This window comes from Desmodus rotundus, chromosome 12 (assembly GCF_022682495.2).
Source record: "Desmodus rotundus isolate HL8 chromosome 12, HLdesRot8A.1, whole genome shotgun sequence".
Lineage (NCBI taxonomy): Eukaryota > Metazoa > Chordata > Mammalia > Chiroptera > Phyllostomidae > Desmodus > Desmodus rotundus.
Window position 1 is genome coordinate 55745470 of NC_071398.1, and position 25793 is coordinate 55771262.

The window sequence follows — 25793 nt, forward strand, 5'->3', positions numbered from 1 at the left end:
TTACAGACCTCACTTCGAAATCCCCATGTGTTACGATGATATCTTCAGGAGAAACCTTCAGCATGAACCTGCCATGATTGGTCACAGAACAACCGAAAGGAAGTGGCTTAGAAATATGCAGGCTAGGGTCACCATGGAAACGCACCCTTGTGAGGTCCTTCTAAGGAGCCATCCTTTGCAGTCACCATGGCGACCCTGGCAGAGAACTGAATATAGCAATCTAGCCTGGTTGTTTGCCATGGCAACTCAAGCAAGGCCACTTTGGAGACAACCCCGGGGCCATTTCTATGGAGACCCACTGGGGCGGCCTTCGCAGGCTCCATTCAAGTCACCTCTGGGTGCGATGCTATATGCAAACCCAGCAAAGCAGCTCGGAATGCAAAGGTCATGGAAATGAAGGGCGAGGACCGGGGGAGTTGGAATGATCGGGTAGATACACAGCAGTGATGTAGCCTTCCCGAGGTCATGCTGGACGCTCAGGTGATCTGTATGTGGGCTTCCTGGCGTGCTCGTGCAAGCCACTGGTCTGCACCTGCGCTCGGACTTTGTACCGGCTGCACACCAGCAATGGTGGCATTATTGTTAGTTTTTCTCATCACTCAGATGTGCCTGCAAAAATCATGTGTTTTCCTGCAAACTAAAATAGTGATTTAGAGTGAATTTCTTGAGTTATTACCTGGGCAGTTGTAGAGTAGCTGCTTCTTAGGGTTTATGGTTTGTAGCTCTTATCTCATGATAATAAAATTTACGGCTTCAAAGTGACCTAGACCCAGTAGAGGCTTTCAGCACGCTCATGCGAAGGGCAGCCCAGCTGTTCATTTAGAGTTTGGTCACTCAGGCTTTGGAATTACATCGCCGTTGGATCAAATCCTAGCTCGTGTGCTTGTTAAACCTGTGACCTAGGACATGTTTCTTAGAAGCTGCTGCTGCTGCTTCTTCATCTTTTTTTCTTTCTTTCTTTCTTTTTTTTTTTTTTTTTTTTGCTTCTTAGCTTCTTTTAGCCTTGTTTTATCATGTATAATTTGGGGAAATTATTGGTACCTGCCTAGTAGGCTTATTTAAAGATTAAATAATACAATGCAAGAAAATTATGTGGATTAGAGTAAGCACTCAGAAGTCATTAGCTGCTATTTTTTTTAATTTTTTAATTTTATTTTTGGAGCAAGGGGAAGGGAGGGAGAAAGACAGGCAGAGAAACATCCATCGGTTGTCTCTCATATGTGCCCCAACCAGAGACCAGACCCACAACCCAGGCAGGTACTTTGACCGGGAATCGAACCAGGGACCTTTTGCTTTGTAGGACAATGGCCAACCACTGAGCCATACCAGTCAGGCAATCTGCCACTGTTTTAATGTCCTAGATGGGTCCTGTTAAGTGACTCAGTTGTTGTTCCTTGAGGAACATAGAAGACACTTCACGTAGGTGGACATGCTGGAAAGTAGGAAAACCTCCAGCAGCATCCTGGCCCAAGGAGACCAGATTGCTGTGTAGAGAGCAGGGTGCAGGGGAGGTGGTGGAGTAGAGAGCAGGAGCAGGGGAGGTGGTGGAGTAGAGAGCAGGGTACAGGGGAGGTGGGGGAGTAGAGAGCAGGGTGCAGGGGAGGTGGGGGAGTAGAGAGCAGGGTGCAGGGGAGGTAGGGGAATAGAGAGAAGGAGCAGGGGAGGTGGGGGAGTAGAGAGCAGGAGCAGGGGAGGTAGGGGAATGCTTTGAAGGTGGCTGCAGTCCGGTGGAAGGGGACGTCATCATTTGTCAGGAAGGAGGCAGTGGGGACCCAGGGAGAGCCTGAACCAAAGAGGTCAGTGGTCATGGACTTTCAGCAGGGCCATGAACTTGAGAGGAATGTAGGTGGAAGGTTGACTCCGTAGCATGAGGGCAGCCAACATTTCAAGCTGTTAGTGACTCTTAACTTTTCTGGCCTATAAGAAGTGTAGACAGTGGCTCGATAAACTGAGCTAGAGCATAAAAGAAGAAAATCAGAGATGTGCCATCACAATAAGATGACATTTAAGGGAGAGGTGTCCAACAAAAACCTTTCAGCCCGTGTCACTACCCACCACGTGAGAGACACATGGCAAGCACCCGGAGACAGGAGGCCTGCATTCCAGTGGTTAGAGATGACCAGAAATAAAGCCTTAAAGAAAATTGATAGTGTACTGCCATACTGGATGCTTGTGGCGGAGAGGGAGGGCTGGGAGGCAGTGCCATTTAAAATGAGGGGTCAGGGAAGGTCTTACCAACAGGGGATTAAGTCACACCTGGAAGAGGCGAGGTTTTGACCCACCTGGGCCCAAAGCATTCCAGGACAGAAATGCCTGCACATTTCAGGAGAAGCCCAGGGACTGGTACTGCTAGAACGGAAGGGGCACGCAAAAGAGCTGTGGGAAGTGAGTCAGACAGGTGACCAGGGGTCAGATCTCATAGCATCTTCCAGCCACAGGGTGCGGTCCCAGTGAGACAGAGAACAGGTGGACAGAGGAGTGACACGAAGCTGCAAAACAGCCACTGAGCTTGGGAAAGACAAGGATGAGGTGTGCGGTGTGTGCGTGGGATGGGAGACGGCGGAGCTGGGCCAGGCCGGAAGTGCCGGGGAGCACGCAGGTTCAGAGTGTATTTCAAAGGCTGAGCTGTATACTATTTGACGGACTGTGGGTTGGGAGGGGGGAAAGGGTCAGAGATGATAACGAGTTTTGGGGCTGAGCAACTGGGAGGTAGGAGTCGCATTCCTTGAGATGGGGAAGCCTTTGCAAAGAACAGGTTCAGAACACATCAGATTTGGACATAGAAGCTAAGATGTCTGTCAGATTCCTGAGTGGACATGCTGAACAGGGAGTTACATATGAAAATCTGTGTAAAAGCCCAGGGGCCGGGAAGGAATCCACCTAGAGGTATGTACTTGGGAGTTGTTAGCAGACAGACAGTATTTCAAGCAAGGAGATTTGTGGAGGTCACTGAAGGATGGGAATAAAGAGGTCCCATGACCCACCCTTGGCCCACTTCAACATGCAGAGTCAGAGACGGGATGTCTGGGGGGTAAGGAAAGGGGGTGGACAGCGCTCCAGCGGGTGGGAGGTCACTGGACCAATATGACGACTAAACATGCATTTAGGGTCATTCGGCTTCCCTAAGCACGTCTCCATTTATGAGGCATTTATAAAAATCAGCTTGAGGAAAAATGACTAAGATAAGTGTAGAAAATAAAATATTTCAGGAGACATTGACAGTTATATCATGGGCCCCAAAGAAAAAGACATTCCAACTGTTCAAAGTGGGAGAATTCCTGACCGTGGAGCTGAAGGTGTGACGAGAACTGGGATGATGAGGAATCTCAGATATCTGGAGGAACTTGAGGTTTTTGCAGTTTAGTTGTAAGTTTTCAGAGTCGGAGCTTCTGTTTGAAAATGCTTATTCACTTCACTGCTTAACTGTAAGATAAATAAGGTTCATCTGTGGTGCCAAATAATGCTGCATATCCACTTTATTTTTATTTTTCATTTTTGAATGGGTGAGTTATAGTTTTCCACTCAAAGCAGCATTCAGATATAAATGAATATGAATACATTTGACATTTAGCAATATGTGCACAGAATCTGAGCGTTGGATCTGGAAATAATGCCATCGCTGTTTAGCAGGGTATTTCTGTGAGCAAAAAATAAATTTGCATTTTCATAAGATCATTATAGTCTGGATTTGCATATAGCCACATTCAGTCGATACAAACAGACACCAAATTTATTCAAGCCGGTCCTTGCTCTGTGTGACTAGCTATTTTTGAACCAGTATTTTACTCTTATCTTCAAATAATGGTTATTAATCTTCGCATGCTCTTGATAGTACCCTGCGTGCTTCACAGAGCAACACTGCCTTCTCTCTGAGCTTTAAACAAATGATCATGTTGATGTAGCTTGTGTGTGTGTGTGTGTGTGTGTATGTTTGGGGGGCAGGGCATGAGATTGCCTCTGCCTTTCCTCAGATATTTTTGTCTTACCTTTCTCTCCTGACCTTTTTACAAATTATTTCTTTCTATATGTCTCATTTCCCAGTATCCATTTTCCTCTCTCTGCTCCTTTTGTGTGTGAGAGAGACACACACACACCGATGCCCACACTCACACTCACACAGCAGTGGATGAAGGACACGCCCCAGTGGAAGGAGAAGGGGGTTCGTCCCTGTAGATTTCTTTTTATCAGTTTGTCCTAGAAGTCATCAGCACCTCTCACATCTCACTGGCCAGAGCTGTGAGAAGTCCACGGTCAGATCGCTCCCCGGAGCAGGCACATGACTGTCAGAGTTGACTCGGACACGCCATGACACAGCCTGTTGCAAATACCCATCCACAGCTGGGGCTCCTTCGGGTCATGGGATTCCGGGTCAACAACCTATAGATATGCGCCACGCCTACTTAGTGCTGCAGCGTGGAGGAGTGGTGGACACACGCCGGGTGGGAACTGGGGCCCGGTGACGAGCGATGCCGTGCCCAGGAAGACCCTTGGCCTGGGCTGCCTCCTCCCAGAACGCAGGACTGGGCAGCCCTGGAACCCCTCTCCCCCTGTACCTTCCTGGGCAGGCCCCTCACTCAGGACATCAGAGTTGGAGTGGTAGGAAGAGCACCCATGTGCTCCTGTTCATATAAGCTCATGAAGGATAATAATCAAGGTTCGGTCAAATAGCAACAGAAGCAGCCCTACCCTGTGAATACGAGTCTGTTGAGCCTGGGACGTCCATTCAGAATCTGGCCTCGTCACTTCTTCCCTCTGCCATTGACTGGTAGGCCCCTGGCACTCCCTCACAGAGCAGCCTCTGAAAAGCATTTACCAGGAGGTCTTAAATCCGGTCACAGAGTCGCGTGTGATTTCAGCCTCAGCACCGTGTGTCTGCCTTTGTCATGGGGGACAAGGTGCCCCACCATCCTGCTGAGTCGGCTCAGCTATAAAGAGTGGGTGATATCGTCCCAAGAGGGTTGATAAATCACATGAAACTCGTAGCCCAGCATAACCAGGCTTAGATTATAAATATTTGTATAAATGGTACTAGAGGAATGTTCTTTGAAGTATATATCGGCTATTGCTTTCTCCCAGATCGAAGTTCGGAAAGTGGTATCTGTCCTCCTGCTTGCTACACCTTCCTGTTATGTAAAAAAAAAGAGAGAGAGAGAGAGAGAGAGAGAGAGAGAGAGAGACTGCAATTAGCTTGAGATTAACGGTGGCCGCTTGCCCTGGATACTTCGAAATATGTTTGAATTTATACAGACTATCAGAGGGTGTGTTGGGACTCCGTAGGACACTTTCACCTAAACTGCACCTGGGTGTGCACCACCGATCTGTAAGGAGAACCTGGGCCACTTGGTCCTAAGTGTCAACAGCACCAACTACATTCCATTTCTCCTTCACCAGGCCTCAGGAGAAAAGTTTCACTCACGTCTCAGCAATAGGGTTTCGTTTCTCCTGAGCCATTAGCTTTCTCCAGCCCATCACATCTTGGTTTTTATACCTGGAGCTGTCCCCTGCTTCCCCCGACTCTTCACATTAGTCACCAGAGCAGGGGTGTCAAACTCACATTCACCAGGGGGCTACATCAGCCTCACAGTTGCCTTCAAAGGGCCGAAGTATTTCAGGACTGTATACACGTAACTCCTCCTTAACTGTTAAGGAGTTGAAATTACATTCAGGCCCTTAAGTGAGATTACATTTAATCTACTGAATCTCTCTGAACCAGTTGTACTTACAGTATAATTGTGGGAGCCATCTTAACTCTAAGAGGAAATAAGGAACAAACAATATATAAGAACTAGAGGTAAAGAACTCCACATTATCTCAAAGACATACACAGTTTTTACTACATATTTGTGACCCCCAGGTGTGTTTTCAGTTCTGTGCCTTTTGGAATCCGCAGACACGCGCATGTCTGTTGTGAACACAAACCTGAATTGGCGCACGCCCACTGTTACCGGGCGGAAAATGAGGGCGAGGTGAAAAAATTGTACCCCTTCCAAAACTTTTCCCCATGAATTTTGTTTAGGGAAGTGACTGTGTTTTTAAGGCTTACTGGTTTGGAAGGAGAACATACCACCGAACAGTCCGGGTGACTAGGGCCTGTGAGCCGGGGACGGCAGGGTGTGCGGGGACAATGAGACACTGTAGTGGTGTGTGGCCATTTGCAATTCCCGCAGACAGAGTGCAAGCTCTGTGTCTTTCTCCAGCAACATTCCCCCCTCTCCCCCATCTCACCTGCTACAGAAAGAGCAAAGGGTGGGTGAAAATCCCAGTCGTTTCAGCATCTCAGGATTGAAGAGCATGCAAGTATGGTGCCCTTGTGGATGAGTGGGGGGTGGGGGAGGCGTGCGGAGTTCCGCCTACCACAAATACAATAGTTTCAATAGCTGTCCCAGGTAGAAACTCAACATAGATTCGTTTTCCTTTTAATTTAGGCTTTTTGTTAATAACAAATGTGCCCTGAGGGTCTGTCTCACATCTCTCTCTCCCCCCAGGCCCTGCCTCAATAAATATTTGATCATGCTCCGAGCAGTAACACAGGGAGTCTGTGGCCTGGGAGGCTTCTGATTCACCGTTACTTAACTTGTGACCTTAATCAGACATTAATTATTCTTTAGCCATGAACATGCAGAAATAATGCTTACTTTGAAGAAAAATATTTTGAAGATGAATTAATGCATATAAATTAGAGCTTGTGTCAGTAAAAATTTTGTTAAGAGGAAAAAAGTACAAAAGAATAATATGTTAGAGACTCTGAATCATCTAAATAGTTCTTCTAAAAACAAAAAAAAAATTATATTTCCACAAAGAACAGAGCCATAGTTTTTCCTCTCACATGGTGCCATATCTCTAAATTAAGCGCATTTTGATTTAATCTAGTTCTAGGCTTTGGAGAGTAAGCTTTTTCCGGGGAATCAAATCAGAGAGAGAACCTGGGTCATAAGAAATTATTAAAAAAGTCATTTAATCCTCAATAAGCCTTACTTTTCTTTGTTAGTAAAATGGGAAAAACAATAGTTACTGGTGGGTGTATGGTGAGCATTTGATGAGATGAGATGTGAGATGCTGTTTGGTTAGATACTGAATGTAATTAAAATATTTTATGACAGAAAATCACATAGCCCGTGAAGTTCTGTAATTAATCAGTGAGTTCAGATTCAAGCTTTGAAATAATTTTTAACCTCAGTAACCTAACGTTAACACAGCATTTTTCCGAAGCTTAGATAATGTGCTTTAGACACCAGTGCAGGGCATTATCATAGCTAGTTGGTTAAAAGACCCTGGCTTTGTTTTATTTTTAAGGAGATACATTATTCTTTCTTAAAGGGTTTATATTAACAGGACTCATGGAAGCACCTAGAAAGAAATGAATCCTCTTCTTTCGAATGTGTGTTTTAGTGTCTCTGCTGTGCAGAGGACTCAAAGGAAAGCATGTCCTAAAAGGGGACCATTTAAATAATTGACTTCCTGTTGCTTCCAGGGTTGCAGGAAATTGTGATTATTCTTTTTTGTGAGGGATGTTAATGGCATTGGAGGCGCTGATGTGACAGGTGATGTGTCACCGACGTTTGTGGTATTTTATGACTCAAATTGTCATTTTTAGAAAGTGCGTTGCTTCTCACTGCACAAAGTTCCCTTTCGATAACCAAATCGACCGTGGGTTTCGGGGAGAGGGGCTTCTACTTCCTGACACAAGCGTGTGCTGTGAAGTAGGTAACAAAGGTTCTACTCAGTAATCACACGTGTGCCTGAGCAGCGTTGTATAATCAAGCGTCTCATTTCTTCAGACACGTCTTACCTCTCGCAAATCACAAAATAACGTAATTTTCTTGTTAAGAGCTCTTATCTCTCCCCTGCAATTTAATTAATGCTTGCGAAGAAGAGGTAGCTGTCAGATTAGAATTGAATTCTTGAGTTTTCTATTGTCTTCTGATGGAGTGGCAATCTAAATCTTTTTATTTAGGTATATTATTTTCAAGAACTTTTCGAAATGATAATTTCCCAGCTTTTCTGATTATGAGGAGAAATTTTTAGCATTTGAATAAATAGATTGAATGGTTGATTTTATTCCATAAAAGGAAATAATAGAGAAGCCATCTAACAAAGAACACAATGAAGATTTTTTTTTAAGAATAGCTATTATCCTCAAATTGTATTGTTCGGCTCAAAAATTTTTGGCGATATGTGCCTTTAGGGTTAGGTACAGGCAGTAGGGAAATAAGCCTAGATTCATTCCTAATATTTTACCTTTCTAAAATTATTCATTCATTCCACCAATATTTGTCAAATTCCCACTTAGCGGAAGTATGGGGGGTATGTGGTGGTCGGAACGTGGACCCGGGGCCCTGGTAGTAAAGCTTACCTTCCGACAGGAAAGCATGCAAATACATAAGACAGTTGCTAGTTCTAATGAATGGTAAGGAACTGAACAGCAGATTGAAATAGAAACTAGCACAAACAACCTATTTTGTACAGAAATGCTGTTCTCGGAAGGATTATCTGAGGAACTGGTATTTAAGCTGGAATTAAATAATTCTCTGAAAAGAGAATTAACCTGAAGATTTAAAAATAGAATCAGGCACCCTGCCATTTATTTGTCTTCTTTGATATCTCTTGATAAAGTTTTAAAATGTTTTTTCCAAAAAGATCTACATCTTTTGATAAATTTATTCCTATCTTATTTTTATTTATCATAAATTATGGATTTAGGAATTTTTATTTTCTTGCTGTTGTTTTTGGCCAGAGTATAGAAATGTAATTCACTTTAGCATATTAATCTTATATCTAGCAATCTTCTAAATTATTTTTAATTTTAATAATTTGTAGGCTCTTTGGCATTTATTATGTAGAAAATTCTATCACAGATGCATGCGATAGTTTTGTCTCATTTACTCGATCACTATACTTTGCATTTCTTTTTCCACTTCTCACTGAGCGGGCTAAAAAACGCATTATAGTGTTATTGGTGATGGGATTTCCCTGTATTATTCCAAATTCTAAAGGGAATGCTTTCGAGATTTTTTCCATCAGTAAGGATGTGTGCCATAGTATGTATCTATATTTTCACATACATGTATTTAATCAGATTAAGGCAGTTCTTACCTGCTCCTGTGTGACCAGACGCGTAAGTGGCTGCTGGGTTTCACTGACTGGTTTTCCATACCTACTAATATAATCGTGTGGTTTTTCTCCACTATGTACTTAATGTGGTGATTTACACTGAGATTTTTCATTTTAACCAACCGAGGATCCTCGGGGTAGAATCGACGTGGCCCTTGCTGGATTTGGCTTGCTCAGTTTTCTAGGACTTTTGTATCCGTGTTTCTGAATAAGAACGCTTCACCCTCACGTGGTACACAGCCGGCATACACAGATCTGCCAGTGATGCCTCAGTAAAGCTGGGGGAAATGATCTGTAAGTACCGTTGCTCACACCAGAAAGGTCGGGGTTTGGATCAAGGCCGCGCTAGCCTCGTAGGTTCCCACACGCTGGACTTACTTGTGTGAGATTGCCAGCGTTCGTGACTGGAGGAAAGAAACTTCCCGTAATGCATTAGGCACAGACCCTCGTTCGCTGTTTAGCCCTGTGGGGTGGGAGAGTTTTTGTGCCCACACGGCCCCCCTGCTACACATGTACGGAGATGCAGTCTGGGGGCAGCAAGGGGGAGGGGTGCAAGATGACCATCTCGGGGATCAGTGAGGAAGGGTGGGCGATGGAACAGTCGACGGAGGGGGTTCTTTCTTACAGAGACAAGGGAGCTCCCCCTAGACGGCTGTGTCGCAGGGAGAGAGGACGGGTGAAAAATGTTGTCTGTGTCTTCCTATCATCTGGGCAGCCACTGCTGCAGAAATAGACTGTGGGGAAGCTGCATTCCCCATCTGTAATTTTTATAACTGATACTTGGACAAAATTGTTGGTAATCATGGCAATGAACCCCCCTGGAATTGTCAGGCCAAGAGCATGCAGTTCGGTGGTTAGGCAGACTTGCTTCCAGCACATATTTTCATGGCACAGGTAGTTCCAACATTTTTACAAAAAGCAAGTACTTTCTTGGATGTAGGGAAGTTGGAACGTGCACCCCAGCAGTCTGAGGGAGCCCCGTCAGTGGCCGATGTGAGATCAAAGTTTAACGTTCCATGTGAATGTATTTGAGTTTGTGTTAATTTAAAACTATTTTATATGCTTTCTGCGAAGTGTCTGTGATGAGAGGGTGCAGTATTTCGGCATGACAGGGGCAGCCTAGTCCATTGCTGAGAGTTCCTGGGGATGTAGGAATCCCAGGCTGAGAAACACACAGTACAGTCTCACCAGGAAACGGTATCAGAATTGAGAGGACTTCTGATGTTAAGATTTGCTTCCACAAAATCAGTATGTGAAAAAATGAATGAGACCCTGGCCTGGTGGCTCAGTTAGTTAGTTGGAGCATCATCCCCTACACCAAAAGTTTGCAGGTTCGATTCCCAGTCAGAGCACATATGGGACGCAATAGATCAATGTTTCTCCTTCATATCGATGTTTCTCGCTCTCCCTTCCTCTCTCTTTAAAATTAGTAAACATATCCTCAAGTGAGGATTTTACAAAAATTAAATGGGAAAAGGACAATATTTCACAGAGTAGGACGGTTCCTCGCATGGTGCCTGGCACGTAATAAGTGCTCAACAAATAATTGTTGAATGGACTGATGTCTTTTCTGAAACCTAACACTAATCTCTGGTAAGTAAGAAAAACTAAAGGCCTAAGAGAACATTTGGAATATTATGGCCTTAAAAAAAAACAAAACTCAACCTGGACAGTTATTTTAGTTACTAGGAAGTATTCCCTAAAGCACCTTTGCAGTGTTAGGGTTTTATCATTCCGTGAATGGCTAGATACTGGTATTGCTTGGATTACAGTGGGGGCATTAAGCAACTTGACTTGGCAACCCACTTCCCCTAGACTGGAGGTGTTTTCTGGACCCTTTGGCTTTGACCCCAACTTGGAAACGGACATGACCTAGCGGCCTTGCATGGCCTTTTTTGCCTGGCAGCATTGTCTAGTCCGGCCACCAACACTGAGTCCTGTGGGTAGTATTGGGGAGCTTCCTTAGCTACTGACGATGTGTCCCTCTGTTTCTCTGTGCCCGGTCCCCCTCTTTCATGCAGGTCCTCAGTGGGACAGGTGAGGGGGCGGGCATTTCACCTGTCCTGTGTCAGGACGGTGATGAGACCCTATCCTTTCAAAATGGCTTTAGAGTATCCCTCTAACCTACCCTGTGCTGCCCATGCTTCAAATGCATTATTCAAGACAATCCTATGAAATAGATTCTTTTTTCCTCATTATATAGATGAGCAAACTTCACCCTTGGAGGCACTGAACTTGTCTAAGGTCACGCTGTTGATGTGGGACGTCAGAGCCAGGCTCTAAGGTCACTGACCTAGAAGGGTGTGCAATGATGAATTTTTTGAAGAGAAGGAGCCAAAAACAACTACTTAATACCATAGGCAACTGACATTTTATAGGAACAAGTCTTCTAGCAGTTTTCAGAGCAGCCACATCACTTTTTTTTTTCCCCCCCCTAGAAGGAATTCTAGGGCAACTGAAGCATGAAAACACCGAGTTAAAAACCTGGATAAGGAAGAGAGGTCTCATTCTTGCCGGTTGGAATCACCCAGCCACTGCTCTGAGGTGCAGAGAACCTTCTCTGGGTGGTTGCCTTTCGGTTTTACTTCTCTGCCCCTGACAAAGAGCTCTAATTTTTCATCATTTCAGATGCTCAGCTGTGCTCACGTGCATCTGGTAAGACGACGCCACCACCCAAATTCCCAAACCACCACAGCAGGTCACTTTAGAGGTGTCAAAGCCTACATGAGACCTTGACTCCTGCTGGCCTCCAAAAATCGTGTGATGCTCCGGATGCAAGTGAGCGTTCTGCACCTTCACTGGGGGCTCACCTCCCCCAGCAGGGCGCTGACTGCTGCCTTCATTCCCTGTCCCCCACCCCCATCCTCCAGGGTACCTGATCAGCAAGCAGTCTTGTACCCCAGCGCCCACACACAGTCCATTGCCAAAGCCTAGTGATTCTGCCTCCCAGCACCTTAATCTCCCCTCTCTCGGGACCCCAGCATTGGAAATTTGGTTGTTACAACTGCCCTGCCCCTTCCTTAAGCTTCTTTAGTGTTTCTGTTGTACTTCTATTAAAATCCGAATACTCTCAGTGGAAACCCTTCAGGGTCGATGACTGTCCCTCTCTTTCCTCATCTCCTGGCGGTCCCGTACTCACATGGTCCCCTAGTCACACTCCAGGTAGCAACTGTCACGGACCACCTGTAAATCATCAGGAACTCCAAAGTAAGCATGCTTCTAGGACTGCCACCTGCTAGTTGCTTTACATGTGACGTAGAGCCCCTTTGCTTTGAGCTGCTTTTTCATTTCTCCCCTTAACCGTGAGTCCTTGAGAGCAAGCTCCCGGATGGACGGCAGAGCAGGGGCTGCTGAGTGGAGGGCGGATGAGTGAGCGGCAATGAAGTGGACCCTCTCTGTCATTGCTCCCTGTGTCTCCATAGTTCCGCTGCAGGTGACCGGTTCCCTCCCTCCTGTCCTATCTGTTCACCATTCCTGCATGTCTCAGACTTGGGAATTTATTGCAGATCCAGCTCCGCCCTGGTCGCAAACTTGCCGTGTCTTCCCGTTTCCTACAGACACCATGCCCTGCCTTCCCCACTTCCAGTGGTCTGCCAGCCCCCGGCTGCGTCTCCAGGCCTCCCCACCCACCTCCAGTCTCCTAACCGACCTCTTCCCCAAGCTCTGCCACCCTCCGCAGCATACCGTGTCCGTGGTTTCCTTTACACCGGACCCTCATCCAGGCCCCCCCTCGCCACCCCCGCCCCCAGTCCCTGCCTACTTGAATTCACAGCCACAGCCTCCCCTACCCCAGCCAGATTGAATCCTTCTGTAGCGCGGAGACCACTTCACTTTTCCCTCCGTTAGAATACAAATCACATTCTGCTTTGCAAGGCAGCCTTTGGGTTTGCTTTATCTCTGCGTGTCTGTGTTCCACAGATGGCAGTCTCCCTGAGGTCAGAGCCGAATCAGCTCAACCTCGGGAGCCACCGGCTCTGCGCAGTCAGCGTGGAGAGAGGGCCTGCTCCGCCCAGGCAGACCTGGACCGAGCCTCCGTGCTGCCACTGAGAGCTATGTGATCTCTTTCGGTCCTTCCTCCTGGGGTCCCAGCTTGTTGGAGGAAGATAATGCTACCAAATTCGCAGCATTGTTATGCAGTCGAAATGACGTAGTGATGGCTTCCTAGGCGGTCATTACTCCAGCTGCTGTTACCGGTACCGTTGTGAGCACGCACCGTCGAAAAGGGACGCTGTCTTGTTTGCCTGAATGCTCAGTATTAATGGTTTTCACTCAGCAGCATGGCTGATTTCTAGCTGCACATAACAACTGAGGCCAAAAATTACCCATTAGCCTTGCTGTTAAATATAAATTTTTTTTCACTCACTTACAACCTTCTATTACTTATTCTGGTATTACATTTTACTGGGGAATAAAAAAGGTTGCTTGCTTCTTCTGTTTCCACCAACAGAGGGCCAAATAGCCTCCAGTATTTGTGAAAAGAATGATTGGAGATTGGAGTCTTTTCAGCAGCCTTTTCCGTGAAATTTTCCAGTAAAGAACAGGAGTTGTGTTTCCTGCTTGTGGAGTTCCTGGCGCCTGCTGTGTGGTTGGAGAGGCACCTTTGGCCTGCCGGTCTCTAAGCCACCTTCCATTCCCACTTCGAGTAACTATTACTGAGGCCGTGTGTTCCGTGTGTTCGGAGGCTGGGCGGCACCCTCTGAAAGCACAGTTCCTATCCCCAAGAACTTGCTGACGTTGAAGTCAAATGACAGGAAGGACACCTAATAATATTACACTTTTCTATATTGTTCGGAGAGACAGAGGTTTTTTGTGCTTATTAATTATCAGAGCTTCCTAAATTGAAATCATGGGGAGCCGATTCCGTGTGGGAGAAATGCTTCATGTCTTCTTTGCCAACTAAGGTAATGATGACATGATCAAAGGAGGAGAAAATACTCAGCTATAACCACAAAGAGGGCAAGAATTGATCATATATACTTAAAACATATACATCGGTTTCCTCACATAGTGAGAAGTGGTTAAAAACTAGCACCAGAAATTGACTTAAGAGCTAGACCCTGGCAGAGGGGTGGCTTGTTTCCAGAGACCAAAGTCCTGGAGGAGGGAAGGTAGGGAATCAGCTTCAGTTTCATCAGTTGATGATGGTGGTGAAGGAGGTGGAGGTGATCGTAGTGGTGATGGTGGTAGAGGGGCAGGTATGATAGGAGATAAAATTTAGTAGACATTGTCAGGCACTGTACAAATCAACTAATGCTCATTATTTCATGCAATTTTGTAACAATTCCTATGTGACATAGTGATCTTTGTATATATTCATTTTACGTATGAAGAAACTAGGGCTTCCACAGGGAGTCTTACCCAATGTTACAGAGCTTGTAAAAGCCAGAAGTGGGACCTGAACTCGGGTTAGTCTAACATACAATCTGTCTGAAACCCAGTGCATGCTGATGAGGCTACCCGCCTTTATTCTGTCCTAGGAAAACACCTAATAAATATATGCTGACTCTGTGTAAATATAAGTGGGCGTAAAATATGTATAAGTATATAAGCATGTATATAAATATAAATATGCCAAATGTAAAACAACACTTTGATGGACTACATCTCAGGCTGGCGGGGGAGGTGAGAGGAGGTAGAGATGCCCCACTCGGCCTGTTGGGGGAGCGTGGGAAAGCTGTCGGTATCTTGAGACAGAAACCTGCCTCCGTGACCCACTGTCTGAGTGAGATTGGACAGACGGATCCCTTTGGCCTTCCGGTTGGATGCGGTCATCTTTATGGAAGTCATAACACGCCAGTCCGTTGAGTGTTCTGCAAAGAACAATTGAAAACTGAGGACCGGGAATGGGAAGCTGAAGCGGATGAAGCCATGTCCTTTAACCTAAACGCTATCACCACAAGCAGTCGTGGTAATGAGGGTGTTAGTGCAGAAGACGTTTAAGATAACTTTGAGTTCAACTTCCTTTGCTTTGTAATGAGTGAAGCTGGAGCCCGAGGTTGGAGGGAGTTAGCCAGGGGCAGGTGCTCTTTGCAGGCCGCCTTCAGCATCTCTCTCAACATCTCTGACCGAATTCAGTGTTCTTCCGACTTTAACCAGGTGGTGCCCAGTAAGTACTGGTGACTTTTCAAAAAACAGAAACTATTCTTAAGCTGTTCTGATATAATGTTCGGCTTAGATTCAGTGACTTTGCTCAGTGGCTGGAATCTGTAGATCAATTTCTCCCTGTCTGTGTCTGATGCAGCTTACAGAAGAGATCGGAAAACTCGAAGATAAGGTGGAGTGCGCTAACAATGCGCTGAAAGCAGACTGGGAAAGGTGGAGACAAAATATGCGCAATGACATCAAGTCAGCCTTCTCGGACATGGCCGAGCGGAACATCCAGTATTACGAACAGGTGATTCGTGATTTGGGCATCGCCTCATCTACAAAGTTATCTCCTCTTTCGCTTTCTGTCTGTCCTGTGTTGGAAGAGTATTAAGGAAACAAGTGTCACATTCAAGAGCCTCTCTTGGTGGCTCGGTGCCAGTGACGCTGAGCCCACCCACTGAGATGAGGGTGCGGATGACTCATTTTCTTTCTTCTTCCACACAAGCCCCCACCCAGGACCCCTGAGCTCCACGTGAGAGAGAATATGCCACCATGTGGTTGGTGGTTTTCCCCTCAGTTTCTTGTTCTGGAAGGACTTGTGTTCCTCACAAGGGCTTGGTAAGGCTTCCTAGGGCTTCTCCTACCTTACGTCCCTTTTCTCTCCCTTGTACAGTGGAGGGTTAGCAAAGTGAGGAAAGAAACAGCAGTTATAATTAGCGGAAGTTCGTCCATGTTCCACCCCTTGTGTTCCTGACTGCCCAACCTTCTGTGGCTGCTCAGACCATCAGTGAGGGAGCCTGCTGTTTGTTTTGGGTTTTGGGTTTTTTTTAGTTTAGTTCAGTTCAATTACTTATTTGTTTTAGTGCAGGAAAGAAGTTAGTCATCGTTTTGCTTTTCAAATGATTATTATTATAGCAGTTCCCCAAAGCAGTTATTATTTTAAATGAATTTTATCCTATCACTTTCTTCATCCAGCATGTTCTAAGCATATTCTAGAAGGTATATGTTCAACATATATCTTTAACCTTATCTCTGGCCGAATTAATGAATACAGGAAACCGATACATTAGGAAAACTGTTTTACGCTTTGTAGTCTGTAGCGCTTGTCAGTTTAAAGGTACTATAAGCTAAAATATTTTACTTCTTGACAGAGTAGCTAGTGGACAACCAACTGAAATCACCCCTAAGCAAATTGGAGTATGTAACATAAGTGATTATGATTATAAAACAGAAATGTGTTAGGGTATGAAAATCACGTGACAAATGCACCTACTGTATTTTCCTTTCAATGATAAGATCTGTACAATTGTTCTAAGTCAGGACTTTCTTTTTAAGAGAAAATGTCCACAGCCATTCTGTGGAACTCCCACAGCAGTGTTTGGTTTTGATTATACCTCTCACATAAATACACACTTCTATCATTCTCATAGATTGAATTCCGTTTATACAAAATAACTGTTTTCTTAGAAACAATTACATTAGCCTCACGTGCCATGTTACCATATCACAAGTTTTGTTCTTCACAGCATTTGGTATCAATATGCTATGTTTTTACACTTTCCTGCAAGTGAATTACATTCCTAAACGTTACTGAATAATGCGTACATCAGGTGCACTTCATCTCGGGCATGTGAACTTGCAGGAACCGCTGGTTTTCGTTATTGCAGCCTCAGAAGGCGCCCACGGCTCCAGTTATTTGTTTGTTGGTTTTTTCCCGAGTGAGTAACTTCGAAGTGATTGGCACATTGGTCCACGCATGATCGGGGGATTGGAGCCCCAAAGTCAAGGCTTCCCAATGAGCCCGCAGACTGTGCTGTGTTCGTGATTCAGCCACGATGTGCTGTGATGGGTTAACTTCAGAGTATCTCAGATACACAGGGAAGTGAGGTGTTCCGCCATCTTTCCATTCCCTTTGTAAATGTAGTCACATTCTTGGGAAAACATTTCATGTTTTCATCAACATTTGTTTCTGGTGTGATAGATGAAATACAGTACAAACATTTGCCTTTCGACTTACTTTTATGAAGTCAAATGGTCACAGCTGGCTTATAACTTTAAATTTAATATCAAAGTGATAGAGGAAAGTCAGATTATAAATAGAAGGTGAAGATCTGTCCCAGAAGGCAGATACTATCGTACTGAAATGTGCTTAGATGTGTGGATTTAATTGGAGACTTGACACCAAATATAAAATAGGTATTTTTATAAAATGAGGCTATTCCCATTTTGTTTTGTATGACCAGTAATTAAGAATAATTTTATTGGGTATTTTTTTGAAAACGAGAAGAGCAAAACAATAAAACTCCAAATCCAGCTGAACAGGAGCGAATCATTTCAAAGTCTATTAGCGCCCAAATGACCAGACACTGATTTGCTGCTCGAATACGAAGGAGCACTAACACCACCAAACGTGACGTGTCCGATCAAGTGCAGGGCATTTTCTAGTTGCTCCCCAGCAGGAACAAAAGAGCTCCTGCTCTCACTATTGATGCTGGTGATGGTGGTGGTGAAGAGATTTGAGAAGACGTATATGTTACAGATTGAGAAGATATACTCTTCGCAAGTTTAATTTTAGCATCAGAATTCTGAAAAGAACACATAATGTGAGTTTTTGCCAAATACAGCAGTGTGTTGTTAGGTGAACATACTACTTAAAACGATGGAATTTATCCCTTTGCACAATAGACTAGGCAGTGGATGGAGGTCCCTGTCTCATAGGCTTATTTTTCTCATTTTGAAATCCATGCATGCATGCTAAGAACAAGCCAGAATGGCAGGGACAGAGCTGAGGACACTGACAAATACAGAGATCTATTGTGTGCCCATAGCCTTTCCTCCTAGTGGTACGTTTACGTACAATTACAGGAAAGCGATTCACCATGTTATCATGGCCCTTTCTGACTGTGCCAACATAAACCCATGTGGTTGCCTCACCAGGTCAGAGGCCACTTCATTCAGATGCTCTTAGTCTTGTTTAAGATGTCAGATGCCGCATGGAAAATCATTCACTTAAGGTTCAGTTGGCGTCAAAACCCTGTGCTAAGCACTACGGAGCCTCCAAATTCGAACTTAAATCTCATCATTAGGAAGTTACAGTTTATTATGGAAGAAGAATGAGTACGTATATTTTTCACTTGATCGATACAGCTTTACAGCGAATTAAAATTTTAATGGAAGAAAACTTAAATTACCTGAGTCAAAATGCACAGCCTTCATAGAAAGGCATCATCACTATGGAACAATATAAATATACGTATCTGCAGGGAATTCTGGGAAGCAGGGACACAATTATAGTGGGCGCTATTTCTGGAAAGCAAATAAAGAAAGAAGTCGTGATCAGGGATGCACAATGTAGCCAAATGAATGACCCAGCTTATTTTCCTAAACTCCAAGTCAAGCTACTGTGGACTATGTAAAAATTAGAGAAATTTTTTAAGAGCTAGTAATCGTAGTGGCCCTTCCAGCAGTAAGTAACGGGTGAGCACTGACTCTCCTGGACACCCGTCGAGGATAGTTGTGTTCACTGAGAAATGCATTCTTTGGGGGGTGGAGAAATTCTAGTGCAGGAATTGCTAGTTTTAAATTTAGTGGTTCACTACCCACTTGGGACCATTTTGTAAGTTCCGTGAATGTTTCAAACACCCTGGTCCAAGCAGAGATAATCACACACATTGGCTTTGAGGGACTCATCTCTGCAGAGCAATTACAGAGCTCTGACTCCTGTGGGTGGAGTTTAGATTACTCTCTGAAACTTCATTCTTTCGTAGAAACCCTGGGAATCGGATAAATGGTGGCCTTTGTGCTAATCTGTATGAATTAACAGGAGAAGGTGGGAATCAGCATTCCTAGGCTTAGTGCCACCCACCCGAGGGGAAGTGTCCTATACCTGGGAGGCTCCTGGGGGAAAGTGCCCTTTTCAAGTGGGAGGTAAAAGCAAAGGAAGGAACCCCTGCCCATTCTCAGTCATAGTTCCAGAATTTCGTGAAGCGCTTTTAAAAAATGACAGAAAAGGTCGTGGTGATTTTCAGAGTCACGGACTCTCAAAGGGACTATGATGAAGAGGAGTGGCCAGTTCTACAAGCAGGAGGGATGCTGAAAATGAGCAGATGCGACCACTCCCGTGTGATTGCACCCGTAGACCAGGGGCCACTAGAGGCCAAGATGGGCTTTGGGAAGGCAGAGAAAGAGGGATTCACGAGCACTAATAAAGTAAGCAAAACGAGTTCCTAATGGAAACCGTGCTAAGGAAACAAAACAGAACTACTGTACTTCAATTTTATTTCACTCGTGGTTTTTCCACCAAGGAGAGTGAAAGTGTGAGTTAAACAATTTAGGCAAATATAAATATTTTGCAAATATAAAAAAAAGGGAACTCAAATCTGGAGTACTTTAAGAGAGATAAGATCTTGAAGAAAGAAGATGGGTTTACTGATAAAAAATAAATAAATAAAGTTGGGTATCAGGATGCCTGCCTCTGGCTCATTACAAAATCTTCACCATGTCCTCTCTGTACCCAGTCCCCTCACCTGTCAAAGAGAGGGGTCGATACCCCTCCCGTTATCTCCCCTCCCCTCCCCTCCCCCCACAGCTCTCACAACTCTTTTGGAAAACAAAATTAGAAAACTCACGAACTGCCTTAAAACAGAGCAGTCCAACATCACGGCTGCGCCTCAGTAATTGTCCAGTAATCCAAAGGTAAACGTGCTCATTTCAGTTTTCTGGGGTCTGGCTAACCAAACACAGACACACTCCATGTTTGAAGCGTCTGGTACTGACGTGGACCAGCTTCTTGTAATTGGCTTGTTATTAGTCAAAAACAATGATATGATATAGAAAATATCTGAGTGCAAAAGATACTGCATTTGAATTTTGACTCGGGGATTAATTCTTGCTATAAAGATTCTGACCGCCTTAGTCCTCCTGGAGTCCCAGTCTTCCCAGCTGTAAAAACGGGAAGTGGAATAAATGAAATCCGAGGCTCCTTCTCTCCTTAGCAGATCTTGAGTTGGAGACCCAGGACAAATAATAAAGAAATGACCACAAGGTGGCGTGTGTAGCTAATGAGTCCAAAATGTGGTGTTCACGTTTGTAGTTATTTCATTATTTGCAGTATTAACAAATGCACGTTTATTACTTTTGTTCTTGAGAGAGATGTAAAAGCGATACTTAAAAAATATATAAATACTATTATTTTTAGTTATTGCCATTCCTAAACTTATACGTAGGCAGGGGATTCTTAGAAGCTGGATTTGGACTTTTCCAAAAATGAAATTTTTGAGTAATTTTGAACTGTTTCAAAATAATAATTGTTGCTTCCCTCTAGCAACATCATCTCTAATGTCTTTCGAGATTGATTACTTTTCATAATTTTAAAATACGCAGCTCCCTGGAGGCCTCAGTTCTGATTTGAATCTTAGGGTTAGGAATAAAAAGCAATTCCCCAAACGCTCCGCAGCCCGTAGCCCTCCCCTGAGGCACAGTCTGCAGTTTTATAAGGGAATTTCTTCTGCACTGAGGTTGGCTCCATGGAGAGACGTTTACACATTTGAGCTTCTGCATTTCTTTAAATAAGAGCTATGTCGCCTGTGCCCACGGTGGTCGGAGACAGCATCCAAGCACTTCGAGGACATCCAGGCACGGCTGTCGTTTTTGGTTTATTGAGAGAGATGCAGTTGCTGCGGTGCTGTCCCAGAGGCACTTCTAGACACGGGCATTCGTGGGAGACGCGGGAAGCACCACGCCTGTTGCTCTACTATGCAGATTCTTGGTTGGGAAGGAATACGTAGGTCCCGACTGGTGTGGCTCGGTGGGTTGGGTGTCGTCCCGCAAAGCATAAGGCTGTCAGTTTGGTGTTTGGTGCCTGGGTCAGGGCACGTGCCTGGGTTGTGGGTTCGGTCCGTGGTCAAGGTGTGTATGAGAGGCAACCCATCAATGTTTCTTTCTCAACATTCATGTTCTCTCCCTGGCCTTCTCCCTCCCCTTCCCTCTCTCTAAAAAATAAATAAATAAATAAATAAATAAAGTTAAAAGAAAAAACAAATATATGGTAAGGCTTGGCTTATATCACATTCTGTCATAAGCGGTATTGTTATTTTAGGCAAATTTATGGTTATTTTAGTGTAGAGCTATAGAGAGGATATTAATTTGATTTTTGTGATAATTTGGATAAAACTAAATGTCCCTTTTTAAGTTTTACTTTACAATTACAGTTTACATTCAGCATTGTTCTGTATCAGGTTCAGGCGTGTGTACAGCACGGGGGTTAGACAGTCGCGTACGTTACAGAGTGTCCCCCCGATACTTCCAGTCCCCACCTGGTACGTGCAGAGTTATGACAATAGTATTGATTATATTCCCTAAGCTGTGCTCTGCGTCCCCGTGACTGTTCTGTACCTGCCCATCTGCATTTCTTAATTTCTTCCCCTTTTCCGCCCAGCCCCCCAGCACCCGCCCCTCTGGTGACCGTCAGTCTGTCTGTGTCTGTGAGTCTGTTCGGATGAAACCAGGTTTTCTGGTAGCTGTTCCGTGAGCAGGGCTGCAGCCTTTCCCCTAAGTATCGGGGAGGATGTTAGACTGTGCGTTGGTGTTGCCACATGGTGGCGGAGAGCGTGGGCTTTGGACGGGTAGCCTGTGGCCTTGAGCCGAGAGACCTTGAAGACTTTTCCTTATTCCAGTGTCCTCTTCTCTAAGGCACTAAAAATCACGGTGCCTGCACCATAGAGCTGTTTGGGTGTGAAGATGTACCTAGGTGTGTGTCTATGGAACAGCGTGAAGAAAGATGAAAGAAAAGGCCTAGAAGCAAGTTTCCGTATTCCCGGTAACTCACTAACATAAGTGTTTTGAAACTTTCATACTTGGAAATATTTTTCTGGAGTCTCAGCCAGCTTATCCTTTAAGTCAGGATTTCTTTCCCTTGAGCGTGAAATTGCCAACATAGGAAGTATTGGGTTGGCCAAAAAGTCTATTTAGTTATTTCCGTAAAATAAATGACACATTTTTCACTTTCATCGGTAACTTTATTGATTTGGCTATTTGAGTGTGTTGACTATCTCCTGTGTGGTAGGATGTTGATTGTTCTCAATAAATGTCTCTGATCACTATGACCTTCACCTGGTCCACCCGACCGTGGAGCATCGTCCAGCCAGAAAACTCCAGCACGAAGCTTCGCAAAACCACGCACGTTTGGCACGTTCAATCAATCACAGCGCCTTCTCCATACACTGCACACGTCTTTTTTTGCATTTCAGTTGTGTTTTAACCTTTCTTGAAATAATAAAGCACAGTACACCGAAGTTGTTGCTTATCTTCTTCACCTAAAATATTAAAATGGCTACACAAAAATTCACCAATTTTGATAAAAAACTTTTAAAGGCATGCTGATATGACACCTGTCACAATGCAATCTAACAAAACTGTTTCCAGTGAACTTCAAAACAACTAAGCGCTACTAGAGCCATCTTACGGGGAAAATAAATGAACTTTTTGGCCAACCCAACGAGTCCCAGCTGCCCAATAGATAAGATATATGTAATCCTTAACTCAGTGCCCAGCACATAATAAGGTTTCTGTGAATGTAGACTACGGGTAGCAATAGTAGTAACTGAGAATATGTCTCATTTGTGTATGAATCTCTGGAAATTCTTTGTAATGATAATTATCTCACAGATATCAAAGACCGAGGGGAGAAGTAAAATTTTGCATGTGATGCATTCACACTCCGTCATGGCCAGCACAGAAAGGCATATTTGTGAATCGCAGGTGATGTCCGTCAGCCCCTGGAAACCTGCCCATCTAGTTCTAGGAGGAAAGGTATCGGGCACACGTGGTCCCAGCCCCTTCCTCTGGGAGCGCATAAACAGGCCCAGAGAGGGGCAGAGGTTTGCCTGAGGTCACACAGTGGGACAGAACCTCCTCACATCCCACCAGCTTGGAAATACTGATTCTTAAATGTGGAATTAAACTTATTTTGGAATTAAAATAAGTTTACCTGCAGGGTCTGTTTCCCCAGCTCAGGCCCAGCCTAGTTCTTGGGCTCCTCCTTCAAAAGGAAGCTGTAGTCTGGGGCCCTTGGCTCCGGCCCCTGCGGAAGAAGTGCTCGCTGTGTGTCCGTGGGAAGCAGAACACTGCAGAGGCCGCTGGCGTCTATGGGTCTCAATTGTCTTTGCTCTAAGGCGCAGGTCCTCGATTTCATCCAGCATGGAAGCAAAGAGAATAGTGTGGACTCAACTAAAAGTGGAATTTCGGTGGCTGATTCTGCAATGATCATACAAGTACTTCCGGTGTTATGCTAATTTTGATAGATTTTCGCTGGCTTCACTAATCGTGAAGATTTAAAAGTGGGAAAAAATCAAGTCCTTGATAGAAAACAATGAGAAGCCTCATAGCTTTTTAAAAATGTAATTTGCAATGGTAAACAAATCTCACCCTAGGGTTTTAGATTTTGGTGGTTGTCGTTTTGATGATTCTTTATATCCTCCAATTATCAATGTCCTGGACTGCGCTAAATTGTTTCACTATGTTGTATAAGCGATCCATTTCTTATGTTTTTGCTTAGTTTTGTCATGCTCAAAAAAGCACGAAAGTAACAAAGATTGAAAGCTGTTAGATATTGTCTTTTATTATTTTAAATAGATCTGTGTGTATTAACTGGATGAATGTGGAACGGCTGAATATTAAACCTTGGCAGGAGGTGGCAGTTCACATTTATTTAGTAAAAAATTTGCTGCCAGAATTCCAGAACAGATCTGGTAGCATCAGCAGCTGCACAGTCAGGGTCAGACCTTCAGCCTTGCGGGCCTGGGAACCCCTTCATTCGTCAGCACCCCGAGGAGGGGACAGGCTTTCTGGGAAAACGAAGTTAGCTGAATAAGCCAGCATGTCGACCGATTAATAGTTGGACTGAAAGTTCAGGTGTTTTGGCGACCAGTATATTCTTCTCCGTAGTCAGGTGCATTTCCTGAGGACTGACTGTGTGCTGGGCCTGGAGCAACTCAGTCATCTTCAAGGGCAGAGGCACTCTTGGAAGTAGAGAGAGCTTCCAAGAGGTGGGTAGGGAATCTGTTCCTATCCAAGCGCTCAATTTGATCATCCCATTTGGTCATAAATTTGATTTGCTGAAATGTGGTTTAGATTTTTGCATCCATGTTTATGACGGGTAATGGTTCGTCGTTTTCTTGTAGTATCTTTGGTTTGGGTAAGTTGGAACCGTTTCTGTGTCTTCAGTTTTCTGGAAGGGATTGTGTAGAAATAATACAATTTCTTCCTTAAAAGCTTGAAAGAACCCAACTGGGCCTGAAGTTGCGTGTGTGTGTGTGTGTGTGTGTATGTGTGTGTGGAAATTATTTAACACCACGTTCAGATTCACTTGGGCTGTCTGTTTCCCGAGTGAGTTTTGGTAGCCTGTGTTACTCTCGTTCATGCTGCACTGATTCCCACTCTCCTCTTTTCTGGTTGGTTGCTGGGTTTGTTTTCCTGCTTACTCTGGGTTTAATTTGTTCTTCTTTGAGTTTTTAAGGTAGAAATTTACGTCATTTATTTAAGGCCTCTCTTCTTTTCCGATGTGGGCATTTAGTGCCATAAATTTGTCCATGCCCTGTGTTAGTGCCATCCCCAAATTGTCGTATGTCGTGTTTCCATTTTTATTCAGTTCAAAATACTTCTACATTCCCTTTTAATTTCTTCTTTGACATAGGGGGTTATTTGTAAGTGTCTTGTTTATATTTCAACTGTTTGGGGATTTTTCAGATATCTTTCTATTACTGGTTTCTAATTGAATTCTATTATGTTCAGAGAATAAACTTCATATGATTTGACTTTAAATTTATTGAGCCTTTTTGCATAATCTGTTATTTTGCTGTTTATTTTTTATTTGTCTGTTCTGTTCTTTGCTCCCATTTTCCTTGTTATGCCTTCTTTTGAATTAACGGACAGTTTTTCACGATGTCATTTTAGATCTTTTGCTGGTCTATTAGATATAACTCTTTGTTTTATTATTTTAGTGGTTACTTTCAGGCTTATTGGACGTGTCTTCTATTCTGCCTTCAAGTAATATTATAGCAGCCACTTAAGTACCTGAAATTATATTCTTCCATTTCTTTCTCCTGGCCTTTATGCACTTTTTGTCATACATTTCACTCGTCAGCTATTATAATTCTCACAAGATCTTATTACTATTATTAACTAGGTAGTCAATTATATTTAAAATGTATTTAAGTGCTAAAATGTTACATATGTAACCATGCAGTCCCCATACCTAGGGCTCTTCATTCCTTTGCATGAGTCCTTCTTTTTATCTGCTCCTTTCTTTTCTGCCTTATAGACTTAAAAAAAAAAAAAAAACATTTAGTTTGGTCTGTTGGTGACAAATTCTATAGCTTTTGAAAGCCTGAAAATATCTTTACTCTACCTTTGTTTTTGAGGGGGATTCTAGGTTGACAGTGGTTTTTCCTCTACCACTTTAAAAATGTTGCTGTACTTTCTTCCCCCATTATTTTGGACGAGAAATACGGCCATCCTCGTCTTTCTTCCTATGTGTATAACACGGAAACTGTTCAGATTGCTCTGTGGATGAACTTCACCCAGACAAGCGAGCATGG

General features: G+C 44.1%; 1 protein-coding gene across 2 annotated transcripts in view; it reads left to right on the plus strand.

Annotated features, from left to right (window-relative positions):
- SNX7 (sorting nexin 7) overlaps window positions 1–25793 on the plus strand; it is a 61027-nt gene that overhangs the window by 34099 nt on the left and 1135 nt on the right. For both annotated transcript variants that reach the window (XM_053915947.1, XM_024570562.4), the window contains exon 8: window positions 15353–15505. In XM_053915947.1, the coding sequence (XP_053771922.1) occupies window positions 15353–15505 (153 nt within the window). The remainder of the gene's footprint in view (window positions 1–15352; window positions 15506–25793) is intronic.